This window comes from Fundulus heteroclitus, unplaced genomic scaffold (genome assembly GCF_011125445.2).
Source record: "Fundulus heteroclitus isolate FHET01 unplaced genomic scaffold, MU-UCD_Fhet_4.1 scaffold_39, whole genome shotgun sequence".
NCBI classification, from domain to species: domain Eukaryota; kingdom Metazoa; phylum Chordata; class Actinopteri; order Cyprinodontiformes; family Fundulidae; genus Fundulus; species Fundulus heteroclitus.
This window is the reverse complement of record NW_023396803.1, coordinates 2,365,571-2,386,465: the sequence shown is the minus strand read 5'-3', so window position 1 is coordinate 2,386,465 and position 20,895 is coordinate 2,365,571. Positions and strand designations below refer to the sequence as shown.

At 41.0% G+C, this 20,895-nt stretch overlaps 1 protein-coding gene across 1 annotated transcript in view; it reads right to left on the bottom strand.

Annotated features, from left to right (window-relative positions):
* znf277 (zinc finger protein 277) overlaps positions 1-20,895 on the bottom strand; it is a 60,683-nt gene that overhangs the window by 38,460 nt on the left and 1,328 nt on the right. Inside the window, exons 2-7 of the mRNA XM_036130904.1 lie at positions 18,729-18,784; positions 10,343-10,559; positions 10,176-10,264; positions 5,684-5,766; positions 4,054-4,145; positions 3,786-3,896 (exon numbers count right to left, since the gene is read on the bottom strand). Coding sequence (XP_035986797.1) covers positions 3,786-3,896; positions 4,054-4,145; positions 5,684-5,766; positions 10,176-10,264; positions 10,343-10,559; positions 18,729-18,759 — 623 coding nt within the window. The 5' untranslated portion in view covers positions 18,760-18,784. The remainder of the gene's footprint in view (positions 1-3,785; positions 3,897-4,053; positions 4,146-5,683; positions 5,767-10,175; positions 10,265-10,342; positions 10,560-18,728; positions 18,785-20,895) is intronic.

Here is a 20,895-nt window from a genome sequence, read left to right as displayed (position 1 = left end):
GGCAGCAAAATTACATATTGAACAGAGATACATTACATTAAATCACAGGTACATAAGAAAAAACATATCAAGTAAAACAACTACAGATAATTGAGGCCGTTTTAAATTCTTTCACTTTCAACTTAAAAGCATTTAAGGATAAAAACTCAGTCAACTTCCAGTCTCTTTGCAAAAAATTCCACGTACAAGGAGCTGTGTAGATAAAGGCTTTCTTCCCTTGCTCTGTGCGGGCAAAAGGAACAGTGAGCAACAGCTGTTTGTTGGATCTCAGGGCAAAAAAAGCCATAATTTTCTGAATAAATACAGTAAATACAGAACAGCTAGCAACCCATCTAGTCCTATGTAGAAACATAACCGCTCTCCTGGTCAAACATGAGGTGGGTTGTGTGATACTCAGAGGCTGCTTTGGTTTTTCAGGACCTGTAAGACATATTTGATGGGATGGCTGACTGATGATCGCAGAAGAGACAAACGGCAGAGAGAGGATGCCTGACGTATGCAGCGTATATGCAGCACATATACAGTACATACAGTTGGTCGTTTTATCCTGGTGGACATAACGACCAACTCAGAGCAAAGCGCCCTAAATTCTGTTCCTTACCATAAAATCTTCAATTTTCAATCAGTTCATGATCATAAACCCAAACTCAAGAGCACTTGTGGGGCTATGCAGCAAGATCATGATCTGCAGCACACTATCAAGTCCACATCTTAATGGCTCAAAGAAATACTAACTTAAAAGTGAACTGAAATCAAATCTCAAAAAATTGACATTCCAGGTATGTTATTTAGTCAAACACATCCACACAACACTGCAGTGACTAGTTTTCTGATCTAAAATTTAAATAGTTTTTAGTGTTTTAGACAATTTCCAAAATGGGTGATTTGGGGGGCGGAGTTCATAACATAATCGTGCCACGCACTTCTTCTACATCAGTGCAGGAGAACGAAGACCATCGCTGCTGTTACGGCAGCTGAATCAGCTGTATCGCTCTCTTTTCCAACAACTAGGAAATATCATCCTGGAGGAAGAGAGCAGCTTGTCCTTCTGCATGTGACTGAATTATTCTTCTGAAGCTTGGGGGAACTGCAGTCTGTATTCCCTCCTGAGAGTTCTTAAAACCCACTCTGAGTCTGTGCATTTCGCCCAAAGGTGGATTTTCACTGTCAGCTGGCTGGCTGGCCAGTCTGACAGCTAGCTGAGAGTGCCCTTTTCGGGTGTAAGATCGTAAACAACCTTGCACTGCACTGCGCATGAGCATAGTGTCTGGTGCGTTACGGGGCTGTTCACGTTGGGGAGAGGTCTCACTTCTTCCGAAAAAGAAGGGACCGGATCCCCAAGCGAAATTCTGGCTTTGTTTTTCAACATTTTTGACTGTGCCCTTGGTTCTCAACCTGGATGCGACAGGAAGCATTTATTTCTTTTGAACATAAAGATGTGCTTGTGACACATGATCGGGGTTCGCTTTGGACATCCCCACATCGAACAGAGTCTTTCGACTTTTTGGCGTGTTAAGCAGGTTGGAACATCCTCTTGGCCACACGCTGGGTTGGGCTGAACTATTTGAACAGGCTCAGGAACGGAGCCACAGAGGGGAGCAATTCCTGTTTGCCCCCTCTATCCAGGGAATGCCAGTCACTTCCTCCTCCTCACCACCGGGTTGGAGGTGGGAGGCAGTTGGTCAGTGCAAGGGCCTTCGGCCTTTTTCTGCCAGTGAGCCTTGGGGGCAGATGTTTTCTGCGTGCCTTGCGGCACTGCTTGAGTCTTCGGCAGTTTTGGGATCCTGAAAGTAGGAGAAAAGTGGGCCACTGCCTGGGCAAAGGTCTGGCGCTGGGGGGCCGTGGCCACAGTCCCAGCGGCAAACCTACGTTTAGGAAGGCACAGCTTTAGCACTTCGTCATCCCTTTTCTTCTCCTCCCACCTCTCTTGCATGGAGCTTACCACTTCCCCGAACAGCCCTTGAGGTGACATGTGTGTGTCCAGGAGGTCCTCCTTCTCCTTAGTTGCCAGTGTGGTGAGATTTAGCCACCTGGCTCTCTCCTGCAAAACCATAAGTCCCATGGATCTGCCCATAGCTTGGATCGCCACCTTATGGAGATGCAGGCAATGATCAGTTATGATGCCTCCTCTCAAAGCACAGCATCTGGTGCGGCAGACATCTGCTCTTCCAGCTCTGCTTGATAGGCCATCAGCAGAGACGAGGCATTTAGAGTACGGATTGAGAGCGCGGCTGCTCTGTAGGACTCAACTGTCAGGCTCAACTGAAAGCGGTCCGCTCTTGATGGAAGGGCGGGATCTCCGCTGACATGGAGGTCTTCAGGTGTAGGTGTGTTGCGACGGCCGGCTCGACAGGTGGCATTTGGTGGAGGCCGCAATTTTCCATCCCATCGCAATCTAGGGCCGAACTGCCGGCCACCGGATGCTTATCCTTAAATGGCTTGTTGCGCCAGGAGACAGACAATTCTTCCAGGAGCTCCGGGAAAATTGGTAGGAGCTGTCTGGACGTTTTGCGGGTCGCTGAGGATTTAACGGTCTCCATTGTTTCAGGGAGATTCGCTGTGGGGCTACACGAAAATTAGCCTTGACGGCTAAGCTAACCAGGTGTGGCTAGGTTGGGAACAGCGTTGCGGCCACCCGGGGTGTAGCTTGGGGGTATTGCTACTCTGAGCAGACCAACGTACAACCGTGAGGCGGTAAGTTGCCATTGAGTATTACTACTTGTTTTTATGGCATTTTTACCAAGGTGAGCTTCTCACCTTGGTACCGGACCAACTCAGAGCAAAGCGCCCAGCGACCAAGCTTGCACGCGAATCTATGGACACTGCGCTGACAAACTGTCAGCGCAGTGTCAGCCCTATATACAGGGGGAGGGACCCTGCCCTCTCCGACACTGACAGGCTTATTTTCTGGCTGGCGTAATGTAATAGGAGCTTCTGATGAAGTCACGCTGAAGGCATTCCAAATGTGAGACAGGAAACGAATGCTATGAAAAAGAACTGATGGATCACACCTACACATTAGGAGAATGTATGTGGCAGGGAAAACACTGGGTTCCTTGATTATCTTCGTTGTGGTGATGAAGTGACAGCAGACAGGCTTTACTATTGGAGATCTGCTGTTTGAGAGGAGATTTAACCATGATCTACCAGTATTCACTCATAAAGAAGAACAGTCTACTGATGAGGATGTAACTGCCACCAGGAGGATCATTGCAAATGTCCACATACATGTGGAAAGAGTTATCAGGAGGCTCAAAGTTTCCAATATAATCTCCTAGACTACCCATCAACTTGGTATATAAAATGAACAAAATCTTAAGAATTATATTTTACAGTAAACCAGTGGAATTATAATACATAAGAATGTGTTTTCGATCTCTGCTTTTGAATATTTTTATGTTTAGCACCCCTTCCGGAGCCAGAGGTAGCCGCTATTTTCCTAGGAGCAGGGTGAGTGGGGTTTTGCGGCAAACTAGAACTGAGCCCCGAGTTAGCAGGTTTAGGTTGTGATCAGTGAGAAACCTCAGATTTTCCAATTCGGAAGACTTCTAAGGGCATCCTAGGCATCTTCGAATTTTTCATTTGGAATAAACAACTTTAAAGTAATGGTAAAAGCTACAATAATTACAAAGCTATTTTATAATTCTCTTATACTTACTCCTGTGAGTTTGGAATGGTTTTGTTACCATTTAACACTGTTTATCTGTGGGTAGTTGAAAAATGTATTCCAACAGTTGTGAAAGTTTTTTCAGAGGACCAGAAGCTGCCAAAGACTAAGTTCTTACTTGTCGAGTTTGCATTGCAGTGTGTCCAGAAACTCATTGCAATACACAATGTTGTCTGGAAGCCCAATGCTGAACGAGTGATCTCTGGCCATGTGGTTTAGCAGAGATGCCCTGTGGAAGAATAAATATTATAGTGTTAATGTCTAAATGTTTGTTTACTTAAGATGAGCAGAGCTGTTCAAACTCACCCACACGAATAACCTCCTTAAAAACACAAAAGTGGCCTTAAACACACTCCTATACATAGTTTCCAGACTCGCTTGTTTACCTGTTTCCAGTGAACTCCTCGCTGCAGAATAGGCAGAGGCGATGGAAGCAGCAGTCATCTCGCTCCTTCTGCTGTTGTTCTAGCACCTCCTCCTGTAGTAAACCAGTGTTTATTTTTAAGACAGCAAAACCTGAGGTGGAATTGACAAAACAAAACATTGAAAGCAACATCAGTGTGAAAGTGGGTGGATGCAGAATGCAGTAAAAGAAATGTTCTGCATTTATAAAAGACACCTCCAACGCTAGTAATTCTATTATGGAGGACTACACTTTGTTGAAGGTCCCTAAACACTCAGCCTGCAAGTGTTGTATGGACACTTTTAGCCACTACCTTAAAATACACAGATCCACCTCCCCCCCACCACCACCACCACCGCACACACACACACACACACAAGTTTGTTCTGAACACATTGACACATGGACAATGCAGTTACTGAGCCAGCATTAATCCTGTATGGGGTGTAATTAAATTCAGGGACAAATCCTATTTTAGACCAAATGAATCATCCATCCATCCATCCATCCATATTCTAACACTTCTAGTTTAGAAAAGGGGCTGATCCACTAAGCTATATTATACAGTGGAGTGCTAATAACCCGCTGTTAGAACGAGTCGCTTTGAAGCCACCAGCCGGCATATTGGTACTCCCCATTTCCCCCCAGTAACTAGGGAATATGTGCGCTACAGCATCGAATAACGAGGATTTTCTCATGTTCCTGGGGGCCGTAAAACTTTTAGAATGTCAAATGCCATATACTTTTATGTTGTGTTCTAAAACTATCAAGTACTGAGAAAGTCATGTGCTGAAATATATATATATAAATAAATATATATATATATATATATATATATATATATATATATATGAATAACATGTAAAATATTTCAGCACATAATTTCCTAGTAGTTGATAGTGTTAGTACATCCACTGACTGTAGAATTACCTGTGAAACGTTTTCACACAGCCAGAAAATTACTTGTTGTTGCAACCAAATCCTTTGGGATTCTGTGAGAGTAGGGAGTAGCAAGATGGCGGCCAGTGACTTCAGTTTTTCAGGCAAATCAGCAATCCAGTGAATAATAGAGATCAGTGGGCAGATCAGGTAGTGACACAGTGTCCCGTAATGCTCTGAATATCCATTGAACAGACCGGCTTCGTTGCTAACCAAAGTCGTAGTTACATATTTTAACAGATTTTTGAGAGCATTGTACCACATAAAATCAGTCAGTAAGGACAACGGTAATCATATATAAGATACACTGGATTATAAGGCGCACCATCAATTTTTGAGAAAATGATTTTAAGTGTGCCTTATAGTCTGGAAAATACGGTATAAGCTTTATCAAAAAGGAAATTTTTTCACCCAGTCGTAGACAGGGTGTCTGCCTCATATATCAGCAATGCTGATAGATGATGGAGCTTGATTATTAGGGCTTTATACATGAGAAGGAGAATTTTAAATTATATTCTTGATTCAACAGGGAGCATATGAAGGGAAGCTAAGATTGGAGAAATATAATCCCTCTTGTTAATTTTCATCAGAACTCTTGCTGCTGCATTTTGGATCACCTGAAGGCTTTGAACTGCAATAAGAAGAAATGAAAATGTTGGCTGTATGATCCTCACCAACCGTTCCTGTTGGAGCCTCTCTCGAAGGATTCTGTCTTCTGGGAGGACGTCACAAAGCAGGAAGTAGTCTTCCTGTTTTTCTGTTAGGTAAATAACTTGTCATAAGCAGATAAGTTCACTTTACTTAACTTCACTTAATTTACACTGATTACGGCGTTAAAAGGGATTGTGACTTTTAATGCCTTCATTTTCATATTTAAATCATTCAATTGTGGTGCTGTGGCAATGCAAATGTTTTGGTCTGAATTCCTTGTTATTATAGCCCCACAATTTCATTTTAATCCCTGTTTTGTTGTGGTCACTTTAAATGCAAAGAAGGCACTTCAATCCCCATCCCCTCCAGGTCACCGTATTCCACTCCACCATGTTAGGCCATTTTTGTAGTATGCTGGGAGACGATATAATGAATTGTGCGGGTTAATACACCCAACAACGAGCATTTATCCACTTTAGTTTTGGAATCCTTGAGCTTGGACTGCAATATTGGAGACTGCCACCAGGGGAACCCAATATTTCCTTTGATGCCACGTCTCTTTTCTCTTGCATTCCAACATCAGAGGCACTGAACACTGTCAGGACTCGGCTGGAATGCGATGAATGATAAAAGACAGAACCAGTTTAACATCAAACCAGATTTGTGACTTGTTGGACCTCTGTTTCTTAACCACATATTTCGAGTACAGAGACAGGGTTTACTGACGGAAACATGGGTGTGCCATGGGCTCCCCAGTGTCACCCATTGTGGCCAATTTGTACATGGAGGAGGAGGACAGCATGACACTCTGTGCTTACAAAGGAACACCACCAACTCACTGGTTTGATACATGGATGACACTTGGGTCACAATCCAAAACCAAGAAGTGGAGGCATTCACCAGCCACATCAACTCAGTGGACAGGAACATACGGTTTATCAGATAGGATGCCAAGAACAACAGGTTGCCTTTTCTGGACTTTTCTGGACAGGAAGATGGGTTGTCTCAAAACTGAGGCTTACCTGAAGCCCACACACACAGAAGTAAATCTTCATTTTGAGTCACATCACCCACTGAAACACAGACTCTCTATTATCAGAACTGTGAATTACCAAGCTGAGAACATTCTCTCTGCCACAGAGGAGAAACAAAAAGAGGGCAAGCACGTCAGAAAATCACTGCAAGCTTGTGGTTACCCAAAATGGGTCTTTGTGAAATCAGCCAACAAAGCTGGCAGAAAAAAAACAACACTGCATCCAACACAAAAGGGAAAACAGAGACAAAGCAAAAACCTTGTCATTCCATATGTGTCAGGAGTTTGAGAAACTCAGGAGAATTTTCTCAGAACACAACATACCAGTATATTTCAAACCCAATAACACCCTCAGACAAAAACGGGTTCATCCCAAAGACAGAACACCCAAACCACAGCTCAGCGGCATTATGTATGCAGTCCAATGCAGCAAGGACTGTACTGGAGAAACTGAACAACAGCTACGTAAACGCATAGCACAGCACAGAAGGGCCAACAGCTTGGGGCATGATTAAGGAGTCCACTTGCACCTCAAGAACAAAGGGAACTCTTTTGACGATAAGGCTGTCCAGATTTTGGACAGGGAGAACAGATAGTTTGAAAGAGGGGTAAAAGAAGCCATCTTGGTCAAAAGAGAAAAGCCATCTCTAAACAGAGGGGGAGGATTCCGTCTCCAACTCGCCAGTGTTTACAACTCGGTCCTCCAACACATTCCAAAGAGATTACATCAGCAATCGTGTCATGATTCAGGTGAACAAGTACTCCACTCACACCAAGCAATAGCTTCTAACAACCCAGGACTGTGACGGGTGGGTCATTGACTTATAATGCGCCTAGGAGGATGGGCCTCTGTGTCCTTAAAAAACAGCAGTGCACCAAAAGCAGGTTGCTCAAGTGTGAGTCACCCGAATTGACAAAGACTCCTGGATAGGTGTTGAAACGTTTTCAGAAAGAACTGAGCGAAAGTCCGGTTGCCTCAGATTTAAGCATGTTGCGATGACCCGAATAACTGAGAATTTGCACTGGCTTATTAGCCAAGGCTTTGTCATGGGCAGAAGGAGTCCTACAATAGAAATCAGCACTTCCATTTGACGTGCTGCCCTTTTATAAGGTGAAAAACTAATTTGGCACAGTTTTGGCACATTTGGATAAATGAGATAAATCACAGGTCTGCCTGTCGCACTGCCTACTGTAATGCCATGTTATGACGTGACAGACTCCAGCTCCCAGCATGCAACACGGTCACCATGACGACCAGCCAACCGAGTCTTATCTCGTTGCCATGGAACTGACATAAAAGGTGAAAACGGACAACGCCCTCCCTTCTTTCCTAGCGGTCCAAATTGAGAAGACACACAGCTGTTCCTCCCGTTGGGATTTCCCCACGTGTCACGTGATTCGATTTCTCGCTGGTCTGTGAGTTTCTGAATCAAACTTCTCCCTGTATTCCTAAACAAGAGGTCGCGACTTAAAATATTTTATAAATTTTTCGATCCCACTGGAAGCAGCTATCTTTCAGCGAACGTCACAAGCTCCGCTAGTTTGTTCTGGCCAAACAAAGCATCGCAGAGCACCCAGAGACTTGTGGTTTTTCCTTTTTTTCTTCTGCCACTCACGGACGCGTGCCGCTGACGCAGCTGCAGGAGCCACGGATCCGGAGCCGGGCCATCCTCACTGAGGCAACATCAAGTAAATAATAAAAGGACTTTCCTCTTTTTTATTTCTCTTTTTCACCCATAAGGTGATATCTTTTGTGCCTGGGCAGAACCTATATAGTTGTAATGCTTAATTACTCCGAAAGGGAGTTTTGTTTAACCATGCTGGGTATTTCTAATGTGTGTGCATGCATTTCATTAGTGATTTTGGCTGTGTTGTTTTTGGGTTGATGATAACCTGGCTACGCCGATAGCCGACTTTCCTTTCTCCTCCTTTTTTATCATCTTTCCTTCTTTTGGTCCGTGTTCGGTTTCCCGCATTTTCCTTTGAAATCCTTTGTTCTGAAGCAAGACCGCCTCCCGATCAAAAATCCACCCAAACTAGGCAGGTGCGTTAGATACGTCATTAGGGCCGCCCCCTGACGTACCACGAGAGGCCGTAAGTCATATTTTGTCATAGCCGCCATCTTGGGGCGGGACTGTGTAGCTCTAAACAGCTTCAGGTCTGTTTTTGGTACCCCAGTGGCACTATCTCAAAGCTATTTTGTCTTTCAATGCTGCTATGTCAAAGTGCCGACTTCTTGAATGTAATGTCAATCAGTCTTAACCAACTGTGAATTGATTTAAGTAGTACTACCTCCCATTTTAATTCATTTTTGACCTGTTTTATTTTCATTTATTTTCTTTTGCATGTTCTTTGAGTAGCGAGTAGTGTTACGTAGTGTTTTATTGGGTAGAATAATTGCTGTAACAGGGAATTATTAGTTTAATAAATAATAACGTGTGAAATAGTAATTGTTTGTGGTTATTTTGGTCCAGAAGTTGAATGGTCTCTAAGAGCAAAATAAGTACCTCTTTTGAGTTAACAACTAAATATATTTCCATTGGTTTGTGATAAAGAAATAAGGGTTAAAACTCAAATTGAAATCATAATTTAAGTTATCAACGTTTGCTGGATAAGTCTAATCAGTCAACAACCGGTCAGATCACACTTTTCCAGCATAAATAAGTTCATAACAGCTTATTAATAAATGCATTGTTAGTGTTAATAAATACAGGATCACAGCCCTTGGATTACAACCATTTGAATTACATTTGTTATAGCTACCATTTGAGTTTGAATAATCTATTATTAAATTATAATAGCAAATTATAATTAATAATAATTTTCATTACTAAAACCTTTGTAAAACAAATGTGCTTTAGTTGATTCAGTCCATATTTGCTGCAGTTATAGTCAAGGTGTGGATATACAAAGTCTGAGGCTTTTCCGATATTTTCAAAAGGGTTTTCATGTAATTTTGCCGTATTTATTTTGAAAAGTATTCAGGCAAGACTCAGAAAATTGGGCTTTTTCTTTGTTTAATCACCAGTAAATCAGAGAGTGACATTTGTAAAAGTGGTTCCACTTGAAAAATATTCTTTAATGCCTTAGTGTCACATGAATACTAAACTTTACATTAACACTTTATACCTTTGGAGCTGTATTTGATTTATATTGGATATTTAATTTCAGGTGGAAATTGCTCCGAAAACCCTCTGGGCTCAAGGAGACAAAAAACACTTGTATGTCCGAAATAGTATGACGGAGATTTGTAAGAGTTTTGAAACTGTGATTTTTTTTATATTGTGGTATACTGTGAAACCAGTATCTGACCTATGCCTTTATGCAACAAAATGTATTCAAGGTCTAAAAAAAAAGTGGATTTTGCAAGATATGTCCCCTCTAATCTAATGATGCATTTTGAAATCTCGAAACGTAACGAACACTGTCACAGTGCCTCTCATTAAAAGATGTCCTGATGTAGTGTGTTCCAATAAACTCACCAACTGGGCCAGTGGAGTTGGTCTTTATCACACTGCAAAAATCAGTGACTGGTTGCTCCAGCAACCTGCCCTTCCAGTAAACCATGTACCTGATAAAGTAAAATAAGAAAGATACATGTGGTTAAGCATAATAGTGGGTTATTATACGCACAAGAAACAAGCCCCACCTTGGGAGGTTGGCGATGAGCTTCACGTCAGCAATGACAAGCTTGTGGTCCAGCAACAGGTGCCTGAACAGGGTGTCTCTCTGCAGCAGAGGGACAGACTCCGAACAAAATAGACAGACCAGCAGCTCGTCACTGGGATGCTGAAGCAGACTAGGAGTGTTAGGACTTTCAGCTTCGAGCTCTGGAAAAGTCAGAGGCTCCAGTATTCCTTCCTCACCTGAAAACGCAGACATTTGATCATTTAACACAAAGTACCAACAAACCAAGAGAGAGGATCGCTAAATTGTATTAAGAGGAAGTGGATAGATGGAAGGATAGAGAGAGAATAGAATTTACACTTTTTCCTTTACATTACACAAGTCAATCCATTGAGATCATCAACCCTGTGTGCTTTCACAGCATTGAATAGTAATAATGGAACTTTTTGTGGAAGGTAAATCTGTAGTAGAATTAAGGAGCTGTGTCACTTGCCGGTGTTGGTAGATAGCAGTGGCAGGAAGTCAATGCAGTGTTTCCCGCAGCGCTATCTTGGCGAGGCGGCCACCTCGCCAACATAAAAAAAAAAAAAAAGAAAAAAGAAAAACCTAACTCGTTATGCTTGCATGTTTATTTGACGGTAGCAGGTTATTTTGTTGTTTATTTCGCGCGTGCATGTAGTGAATGGCATTGAAAAAACAGGTGCTCCGCTCCGCCGGTCGTCCGCGCAAAGTTTGTCTTCTCCACCCCCGCCTGTCGTCCGCGCAAAGCTTGTCTCCCCCCCACCGCCGGTCGTCCGCGCAAAGCTTGTCTTCTCCTCCCCGCCCCCCGGCTCCGCCGGTCGTCTGTGCATAGCATGTCTTCTTCCACCCGCTCTGCGCAAAGTTTGTCTTCTACGCTGAGATATCATATGCTCAAGCTGCTGGCTCAAGGCGCGAACTCAGCAAACCCCGAACCTGCTGCTGCAGAGGCAGTGAAGTACAGAATAGGTACAGTTTATGAGTGGTAAAGTGATGTTAGCAGCATCATTGCTGACATGGGCTACTGTTAAAGCGGTAACAAACTCTAAACACTGTAGATTAAGGCTCTGAATGCTTGTGATTTCAGCTCCTGAGTCTGAATCACCTAAATGACAGGCTTTTTTACCCGAACATGGGGCTAAGGGGATGAAACCATTTATCAGTGACAAAAGCATGTACTGTTAGAACCAATAGGAAAATTCAACTGCAATAGCCATCATTCATCCCTAAGAGGGCAGCACTAAGACAGTTTTATGATAAATATTGCATGACTAAACAAGTTCACATAAAAATGTAAAAAGAAATGCATAGTAACATAACATTTGCACCCTTTGGTCCAGTTTACACAGTTGGCAAAAAAAATTATTTTGGGGTAAGTACACATTTTTTGAGAAGCGCCACAACAGTGGGCAGCTGTCATCTGCGGAGTATTTCTGCAGATGACAGGAGTCTGTCTTGGATTGGACGTCTAAGGTGTAAAGTGGGAAAATGAATGGTGAGAGTACAGTCCCCTGTGGCACCCCTGTGGTGCTGACTACCTGGTTAGACACACAACCCTTCAATTTCACAAACTACGGTCCATTTCTCAGGTAGTATGATCTGGTCTAGTCTGATCTAAGCAATTGCTGAGGCTTGCGTAATGCTTATTTTTATGAAGGAGGGCGCAGCGTGAACGTAGTGTGGGTCAAGCTAATGACAGCTCACGTATTAGCCTTTTTACACCGGGAGGTTTTTTCCCAGAAACTTTAATGTCACTTTCAAATAAGGCTGCTCAATTATTGCAAGGTTATAATTACAAATATTTTTGATTGAAATTGAGACCTCAATTATTTAACAAGATTTTTCATCAACTTTGATCACGTGAGTTTATTGAACATAAACAATGGTTCTTAAACAATGTTTTCCTTGGGATTTCAATTTTTTTTTAAAAAGATGACACAAATAAAGACAAAGCCATGGTCGTTCTTGGGAGTGACCAACGATAGTGAATGGCTTTCATCGCCACCGCAGGGAAGACCTAACTCACGGGACGCAACAGCAGCGTTTCAAATCACGCTGGTGGATCATTTGTTTCCCAGAAATTTTATTGAGTATAAAATTGGAGGGGTTTTGGTATTTGTGTCTGTCAAGGATCAATAGTCAGGAGATTTAGCTGGAATTGACTGAAATCTTGCTTTTATGTCTACTTCACAAAAGAAAAATACTCCCGGGTTCATCCTGTATTAGAGATAAGGAATCAGCATAGAGAATATCATAATTTTAAGGTCGCACCTCATGGTTGATCTAGATAATGGGCTGTAGTGTCATGTGACAGTGACAAAAGTTTAACAATGTTCAATATTCTGCCCTGACTGACAGATAGCGAACAAAATAGGAGACTCTGTAGATGTGATTGAGGTTGCTTTACTGACTCTTCTCAGTTATTTTTTTTATAAAACTGCAATACAAATGCAATATACAATGTATTACATTTTAGATACGTAAACTACTTATAACACTCTTCCCATTCCAGTAAATACGCTATAATTATATGAATGCACTTACAAGAAATAATCATAACAAAATGCAGCAATAACGTGCACATTTGCCAATACAGCACATATGAAGTTCAAAAGTAAACTAAATTGGCCTTAGTATCCAAAGTAGCTTCATGCTAGTGGTTAGCTTCACAATTAGCATTAGCATTAGCATGGTTTTTAAACTCAACAAACTCCGTCAAACACTGTAACATAAAACAGAGTGATATGAAACAACTAAAATTACCAACTTTGTTTATACTCACTGTTGGTTTCGCTCCAAGACTTAGACAACTGACTATATGGTGTAGCACTTGTGCTCCATGTATGGACATGGACAAAGTCTGGTCGTTAAAGCTACAGTAACTGAAAATTAAAACCGCAAGCGGTGATGATCGGCCCTCGCAGCCAAGCGCCGCTCTGGCCTATTGTCCACCTCGGGGGTTCACGCACCGCCGGTCGCCAGCCACCGCAGAAGTTGTCACGCATTTTTCCCGCGGGCCGGATTCATCTCTTTCAACTATTGTCCTGATATCAGATCCTGTGCTGATATTCACCAGACAATACCTAACAGAGAGTTATTTATTAAACATTAAATAACTATATACAGTGTATAATGGCACAACAGTAGGAAAAATTGCTTAGTTTTTTCAAAATATAAACAAAAGGAAAATATTGTTTTCAAGGGAATAACAGACTTTGGATATGTGACATTTAATGGAATAATTGCCAAATTTGTTTCTCCAAGGTCTGAATGTCGCTCAAAAGTACCCATTTTATTGCAAAAAAACACTTTCAATCTTGATACATTGATAGTTAAATTAATCGTCCGGTCCTAGTAAACATTTTGCATGTCTTTGTGGGTACTTTTGTGTTTTTAAGTTTTTACTTCTATACCTTTGGCTCAGATTAGGGCTGGACGATATAGAAAAAAAGCTTATTGATAAAAAAAAATGCATATTGATCGATATAGATAATTATTGAAAATATTTAAAACCATATTTTATGTGCAGCTCTGCCTGGACATTTTATGATATTGCTAAATTATTTAATTGTAATAAAGAACACAAAGACAGAATTCCAATTAAATCTTTATTTAACCAACTTTTTTTAACCATAACAGAATTTTTTTTAAGAAAAATAACTTAAGAGACATGAGTTATGATATTAAATAAAGACTTTATTATTAAATAAAGACCAAAATAAATATACCAAATAAATAAATAAATAAAATTGCCTATTTAGGTGGGAATAGTACACTAGTTACTTAGGTTTCATATTAGAGAGGCTGACGCAGGTCCGAGGTTGTGGCGTGTAAGGACACAGACTGCAGCTCATTTTGCACTGATTCCCGGCACTAGTTGCACAATTTAGGGAGCGCTGTTAGAGAAAAACTTGCGTCCTGGAACGTGATATTGCGGACTTTATACCTGGCGGAGTGGCGAGTAATTGTTTGAAGCCAGGTTTTTTAACTGCAGACAACAGCAGCATGCCCGCGCAGCAGCGCGTGCGGAGTGAGCGGCTGAGCGGCTTACGTGATGAAACAAGTTGGTTGTGTTACCAGACTTTGTTTTTACCGGTTCCTTGCAAGTTTTACAAATCACTGTGGTTTATTTTTGTCAGACTGGCGAACTAGTAAAACCCCGTTTTGGGACCGTTTCCTCCGCCACTACTTGCTGCGACATATTCACGTGCTCTGTGTTGTGGTTTGAGAGGGCGGCGCTTTCCGACGGCGTGCCTGGGTCCGCCATTACGATTGGTCGAGAGGAAGTAATGACTGTAGCAGTGTTTCCCGCAGGAATTTGCTTATGCGAGGCGGACCGCCCCTCCCTTCCCATAAAATGCAACAAAGCCGTTCACCTGAACACGATCAAGACCCATTACTACCAAAAACAAAAAAAACAAAAACGGCCTTTGGTAAAAAACTTGTAAGATTAGGAAAGAAACTGATGAGGAAAATAAATATCTCAGTTGTATTCGTATGGAAGAACTCAGGAATGTAAGGTTGTTGACTGTCTCTTCTCTTTGAGGCTAAGATAACACACATGGGTTTTATGGCAGGGGGTAGGTCATTTGGTTTGACCCTTGGCAGAGTAGAACAGCCTCTTTGTTTTAAGAACAGATCACCCTCCTCCCAAGCATGGGAGGGACGCAGCCTTTAAAAGATGCATTCAGACTAGGGAAAGGCAGATAGAAATCTTTTACATCGCCGTGATGTCAGCTTGTAATGAATACAACAAAATGGTAATGTAAACTTTTTGTCTCCATTAGGAATTCCTAATTAATTAAATATAAATATTACAATGTTTACCTCTGATAGGATTAACTTTGGCCTCGCTTTTCCAGGGTGGAGAGCATTTTGAGAGCAGAAGCTGCTCCAGTTTGAGCTAGCTTTTCTCCTCCTGAACAGGTTAGTAACAGCATAAAGGCAAATGTTTGCTGTTGTTGGTGTTACAGTCTTGTTAGACTCCGGTTGCTATGTTGATTCAATGCAATTTAATGTAACCATCGTGGCTTGTGAGTAATTGCTGGCGTTTGACCAACAAAGGGCCAGGCCTTACTGCCATGTAGGACTAGTAGCCGGCAGCCCAGCTAACACCGTTAGCATTGTTTCCTCCAACCCGGTGGGCTTGTGAGCTGCCCACCATAATCCTTGTGTACATTTTGACAAAACATGTAAAATTGAAATGAATAACTGGTCTGGTGTTCAGATTTTCTAGGTAGAAAGAGGCTTGGCTTGCCAGACATCTTGTTTTGGTCCACAGACAGAGCTCAACAGCAGTGGTGCCTCCAGAAATGTTCTATGGGGGGGCCAGATGAGGCCACTTAAACTCGTGGGGTGGCACACTGAAACCAAAGGCCATAATTTTAGGATTTTATTCTACTGTTGTAGCAACGCTGCCTGTAGAAAACTATATTAAAGACTTAAGTAAACACCTACTAATATCTTTTGGTTTATTGTTGATTTTTCATGTTACTAATGATCTAATGTGCATAGACCAATACCAGTACAATTAACATTTTGAGTTGAACAACAATTCCTTTTCATCGTGTAATTATATTAGGAATAAGGTGTATATTTATTCATTTACTGAAAAACAAAATAATTAGTAGGGGAAAGTAGATCCTGGTAGATACAAATAAAAGCATGATAGAAGGTCAAGAAGAATGGCTGCCTAGCTGGCTATGCATAATGAGATGAAATGCTAAAGTGGGGTGGCCAGGACATGGCATGGGGGGGCCATGGCTAACCCTGGCCACCACTTGGTGGCGCCATTGCTCAACAGCCCAACTAGTGGCGCTTATGTCTCCTTTAATAACCTATTATGCTAGCTGTAATACAATAATCCCAAGTGAAAATAAATCAATGGCAACATCTGTTAATGGTGCCTTAAGGGGAACTCAAGCACATCAGACTCAAGAAAGGAAACACTGCTGCTAGTATAAAGGAAAACATTTGTTTACTTAAAAGTTAAGCCATTTTCTATATATCCGATTCTGATTCTACGTGGCGCTTTTTTACTGACCCTTCCACTCCTTTACTTCTCTATTCCTGAAGCAGTAGAGAAGTATAGAGGATGAAACATTTTCAGCAGACAGCCTTTGCAAAACAATGTTCACCTCATATCAGATTTTAATAGTGGCATTAATTATTAATACAAATTGTGTTTGCACTTAAAACATTAAGCATAAACTAAAACAAATTAAAAGAAGTTAATGTAGGATATCTGATATGCAATTAAATTACCTATTTATGATAATAATAAAAAAAAAAATCAAATAACATAACATTACTTCCATCAACAGTTGTTAGGTCACTGAGCCTTATGGTCTGTACAATTGGTGTTTCCTTTTGGGGAATTTTGGGGAAAATGGTGTAACACCAGTTTATTGCCAACACCTTTACATCATCAGCTATTCTAATTGCCACGTACAATAGTTAATTAAATGCCTTTCTGTCAAACTTAGAAAAACATAAGTCTTCAAAAACACAACTGAACAGTAACAATGGCCACACGGATAGTAATAAAGGTAATAAGGGTATATACTACCATCCTAATTATTAAGAATTATAGTACTTGACTGAATACCAATTAGTGGTATTTCAATGCAGGCTGATTAAAAAAAAAACACATAAGGAAACAGAATCACTGACAAAACTCATTGCACCAGGATTAACTAAGACTGATTGTTAACCTGGTCAAGAGCAGGCTAGCTGTACAGAATAAATCACCATGGTAACTTTTTTGGGACTGCTTTTGTGAAACCAAGGCAAGACTAAATTTGCTAGGATATCATGAAAATCCCGATTTATGGATCATTCATTTTGCCTCGGAGATCAGAACTCACAGATTATGTAATCTCCACCGTTTTTACTCCACTTTTTATTCCTGATTATTCAATATTAATATTATTTATCCTCAGTAAAATTATATCACTAGAGCAGCGCCATTTCAGGCCACTGAAACTGATTAATTCCCCACTATGCAATTATCAAAGTTTATCTTATCTGCAAATTGATAATTGTCTGATTCTTAAAGAGGTTTATGTCTTGATTTCCTCCGCTGTTTAGGTGGTGGATCAGCCAATAAGATCTCCTGCTTCAGACACAAAGGCTTCTCACTACTCCTAAAACATTTTTCACTTTAGGAGATCTCTAAGGGCCTAGGATGCTTTGTGAATAACTTTTATCTTACCGAGGTAAAATTCTGAGAAAAATCTTAGAATTCTTATGTGACAGCTTCATATACCCGTCTCGTCATGCACACGCAGTTGGTTGGATTTTATGCTTTTTACTGAAAGGGGTGGTCAACAACACACAATGAGTGGCTTGACCACTACTTTTTGATGTTAACGCAGAAAAACCTATTTCTCATAGGTATGTAGACGTGAACAGAATAAGTATTTGTTGCACTTTTTGAAATGGTGGGGGAACTCTTGTCTCCACAGGCTAAATGTTTGTATTTACTGGTTTTTCTTTTCCTCATGTCACTCTCCCCTTAAGAGGCGGCAGAGCTCCTTGGGCCCCACAAAATTGGAAAACCCAGCTAACCACCCTTGACCCCTCCACTCCCACCCCTACCACTGTCCCCCAACCCAGAGACACGGTTCTAGTTTTCTATTAATAACACTATTGATGTATTCATCTTATTATTCTTAGAATATACTAAAAGTGTGGAGAGGCACATTCCTGGCTTTTACAATTGATTTTTGTTGTTTGAATATTAATAAACATGTACAAAAATAAATTAAACCATTACTGTTCCCATTTCCTAATTTCATCTTGATGAGATGTATTGATTTTTATCCACGAGCTAGAAATGTCCCCAGATTTGATTTCAGAGATCTGGTCACCTTAGTATTGAGCAACGGCCCTTGTTACTTTCCACTGCAAATACTGTGACGTTATGATTCAAAAACGTAACAAGGAATAGAGAAAACTGAAAGTATTAAAAATAGAGCCCAAACAGAATACAAAGACATCTACACAGCACCTGGAGAGACTAAATTAAACCGCTATTTGTTTCCACAGACTCCCAAGTTCGCAACATCATATGATGTACTCTTTAAAAACCCTTTGATGGACAGTGAAGCTGTGGGCTCTCTCTGGGACTAAGTTAACAAGTCGTGTTTTCTACAGATTTACTTGCTGTCTGGCTGTCTTGTGACTGTAGCTATTTGGACGTTTAAACCAACAGCTAACATTGTATACTGTGTGTGACAGAGAAATCCTTCCTGACGGCACTGAACACAATGTGTGTAGCTCATGTTGGTTTCGTTCCCAACATGAGTATTTTGAACATGCCAGCTTTTTCAGTGTCCAACCACAGCGAATCCATTAAACTCACGGCACAGCTTAAAACTTTAACGTACCACAGATTACAGTACCTTTGGGGGTGGCCATTATGGCTCTCACGAGGCAAAAATCACTGGCCGTTTCTCAATATGCGTTCTTGAGCGTTCTCGTGTGCTCGTGTACTCGTGACACGTCATCAGCCTCAGCCCGAGCACTGTTCCAATGCTGAGAACGCCAAATCGAGAACGCACCGAATTCCCCGGATGTTGTTCTCGCCCGCCCTCTTTATCGAGCATGCATCAGAGCAGACTTGTGCGTTCTTCAGACTGACCGCTTGCCCAGAATGCACCGCGGCCGCAGCTTGATTTGAGACAGCGCAAACAGAGCTCACAGCGGTAAGTTAAAAAATTCCCTTTTCTGCTGCTGTTGTTGTTCAAAAGTACGTTTTAAGATCGTTTGAGGCGAGAATATTATACTTTTAAGCTTCTCTATGTGGCCTGTTTACAGAGTTGGTGCGTAATTAAAAAAAAGTAGTGTGCATAATACCGCTGGTTATGATTTATTTGTTTTGTGTTTATCTGACTGACGTCTGTTGCTTTATTAACTCAATACTTGCTGGAATAAATTGTAAATGTCTCCCTAGGACGACAGCAGCATATAAAATAAATAAATACATTCTATAAATGTTTTTCCTATCTAAGTGAGTTTCTTCTGAGTCATGACACGAATAATTGAGAGGAGAAAGAGGGAAAGAAAATAATAGTAATAATAGTATATGAAAAAACAGAAATTTATTTTATACAAATGTTTTATCTTTGGAACAGAATGAAGGTGTAATATATTCAACAAATTATTAACAGTTACTAACATGGTTTAAAACAACAAAATAACTCATTAAGATCTTATACAAACAGACAATGCCTATAAACTTACAATTAAAAATAGTTGGAATGGAAATTAATTTACGCATTATTTTATGTATTTTTCAAGGTGGTTAAAAATGAAATGAAGCAGCATGTGAACATGACTAGAACTGATCTACATTAGGTCAGGTGTAGTCATGTTCACTTAAACATGCAGCCAGCTGGAGCAGCTCCCTGTCTTCTGGGTCGACCTCCTCATCCTCCACGTCCAGCTGGTCACCTGCTGCTATACTAATATTGTGGAGGATGCAGCAGGCGGCGATTACTTTTGGGGCAAACGTCAGGCAGACCTCCAACGCCCTGAAGAAGATGGAACGCCACCGTGTCTTCAGACCACCAAAGACACGCTCAATGATGTTTATCAGCCTTGGCGTGGTGTCTGTTGTAGCGTGCCTCCACTTGACCTGTACCAAATATAAAATTAACTTGTAATTTAGGTAATATACTGATATGTCTTAATCTTCTATCCAATTAATATAATCTATGTATCAATTGTGTGTCATTGCTGGCTCTATTTAAGGACAAGAAGGTAAGAGATCTTACTGGCAAGCTGTTTCCCTATAGGATGCTCCACAGACCAGCCAGCAGAGGGTCAGCAGCACCTCTGTCTCCTGTGGCCATCCATGGACCTTCTGATGGACAGCAGCTGAATGAGGAGGACGATGGTGGCCCTGTTTAGCCTGAAGGCTGGTTTCAGGTCCCCTTCATTAAAAAAATATTTGGAGGATTGGCACAGAGGTGTTTATCCTCACATATTTTGTTTCTGTTTCTTCCTGTAAATAAAAAATGCCAAATGTTACCATAATTGTTTTTTTTCAATTCTAATCTTTTCACACCATAAAACTATAACTGCTTAACATGCAGAAAGTATAGTTCTCAAGAAAGAAAAGGTAAAATGTATAGTGTTGTAAAACTAGTCAAGTATAGTAAATGTAACAAATGGCTTGCCTTCTCTGGTATTTTTACCATTTCACTGAAAAAATAGCTGAACTAACTGCACATAATTTATAGATTAATCACTGTAAAGGTGGACAGACATAAAAATGTGTTTTTTTTCCCCCTTTCTTAATGATCAATGCTGTGAAGGTCAGGAGGTGCAATAAATTAGCTTAACTTTACTGTCATACTGTTTCTAATGTTAAAATTGGGTCTTCATTTTAATTATTTATAGAAAAATAGTCACAATTTCAACCTGATCACGTTTTTAATACCATCATCAATGTTTTTTTTTAAAGATAAAAGTAGGAAATAGGCTGTCAATCTTAAAATGCCTACCAGTTGGCAATAGATGGGTGAGCAAAGCCTGCCTTCTGAGCCTCCT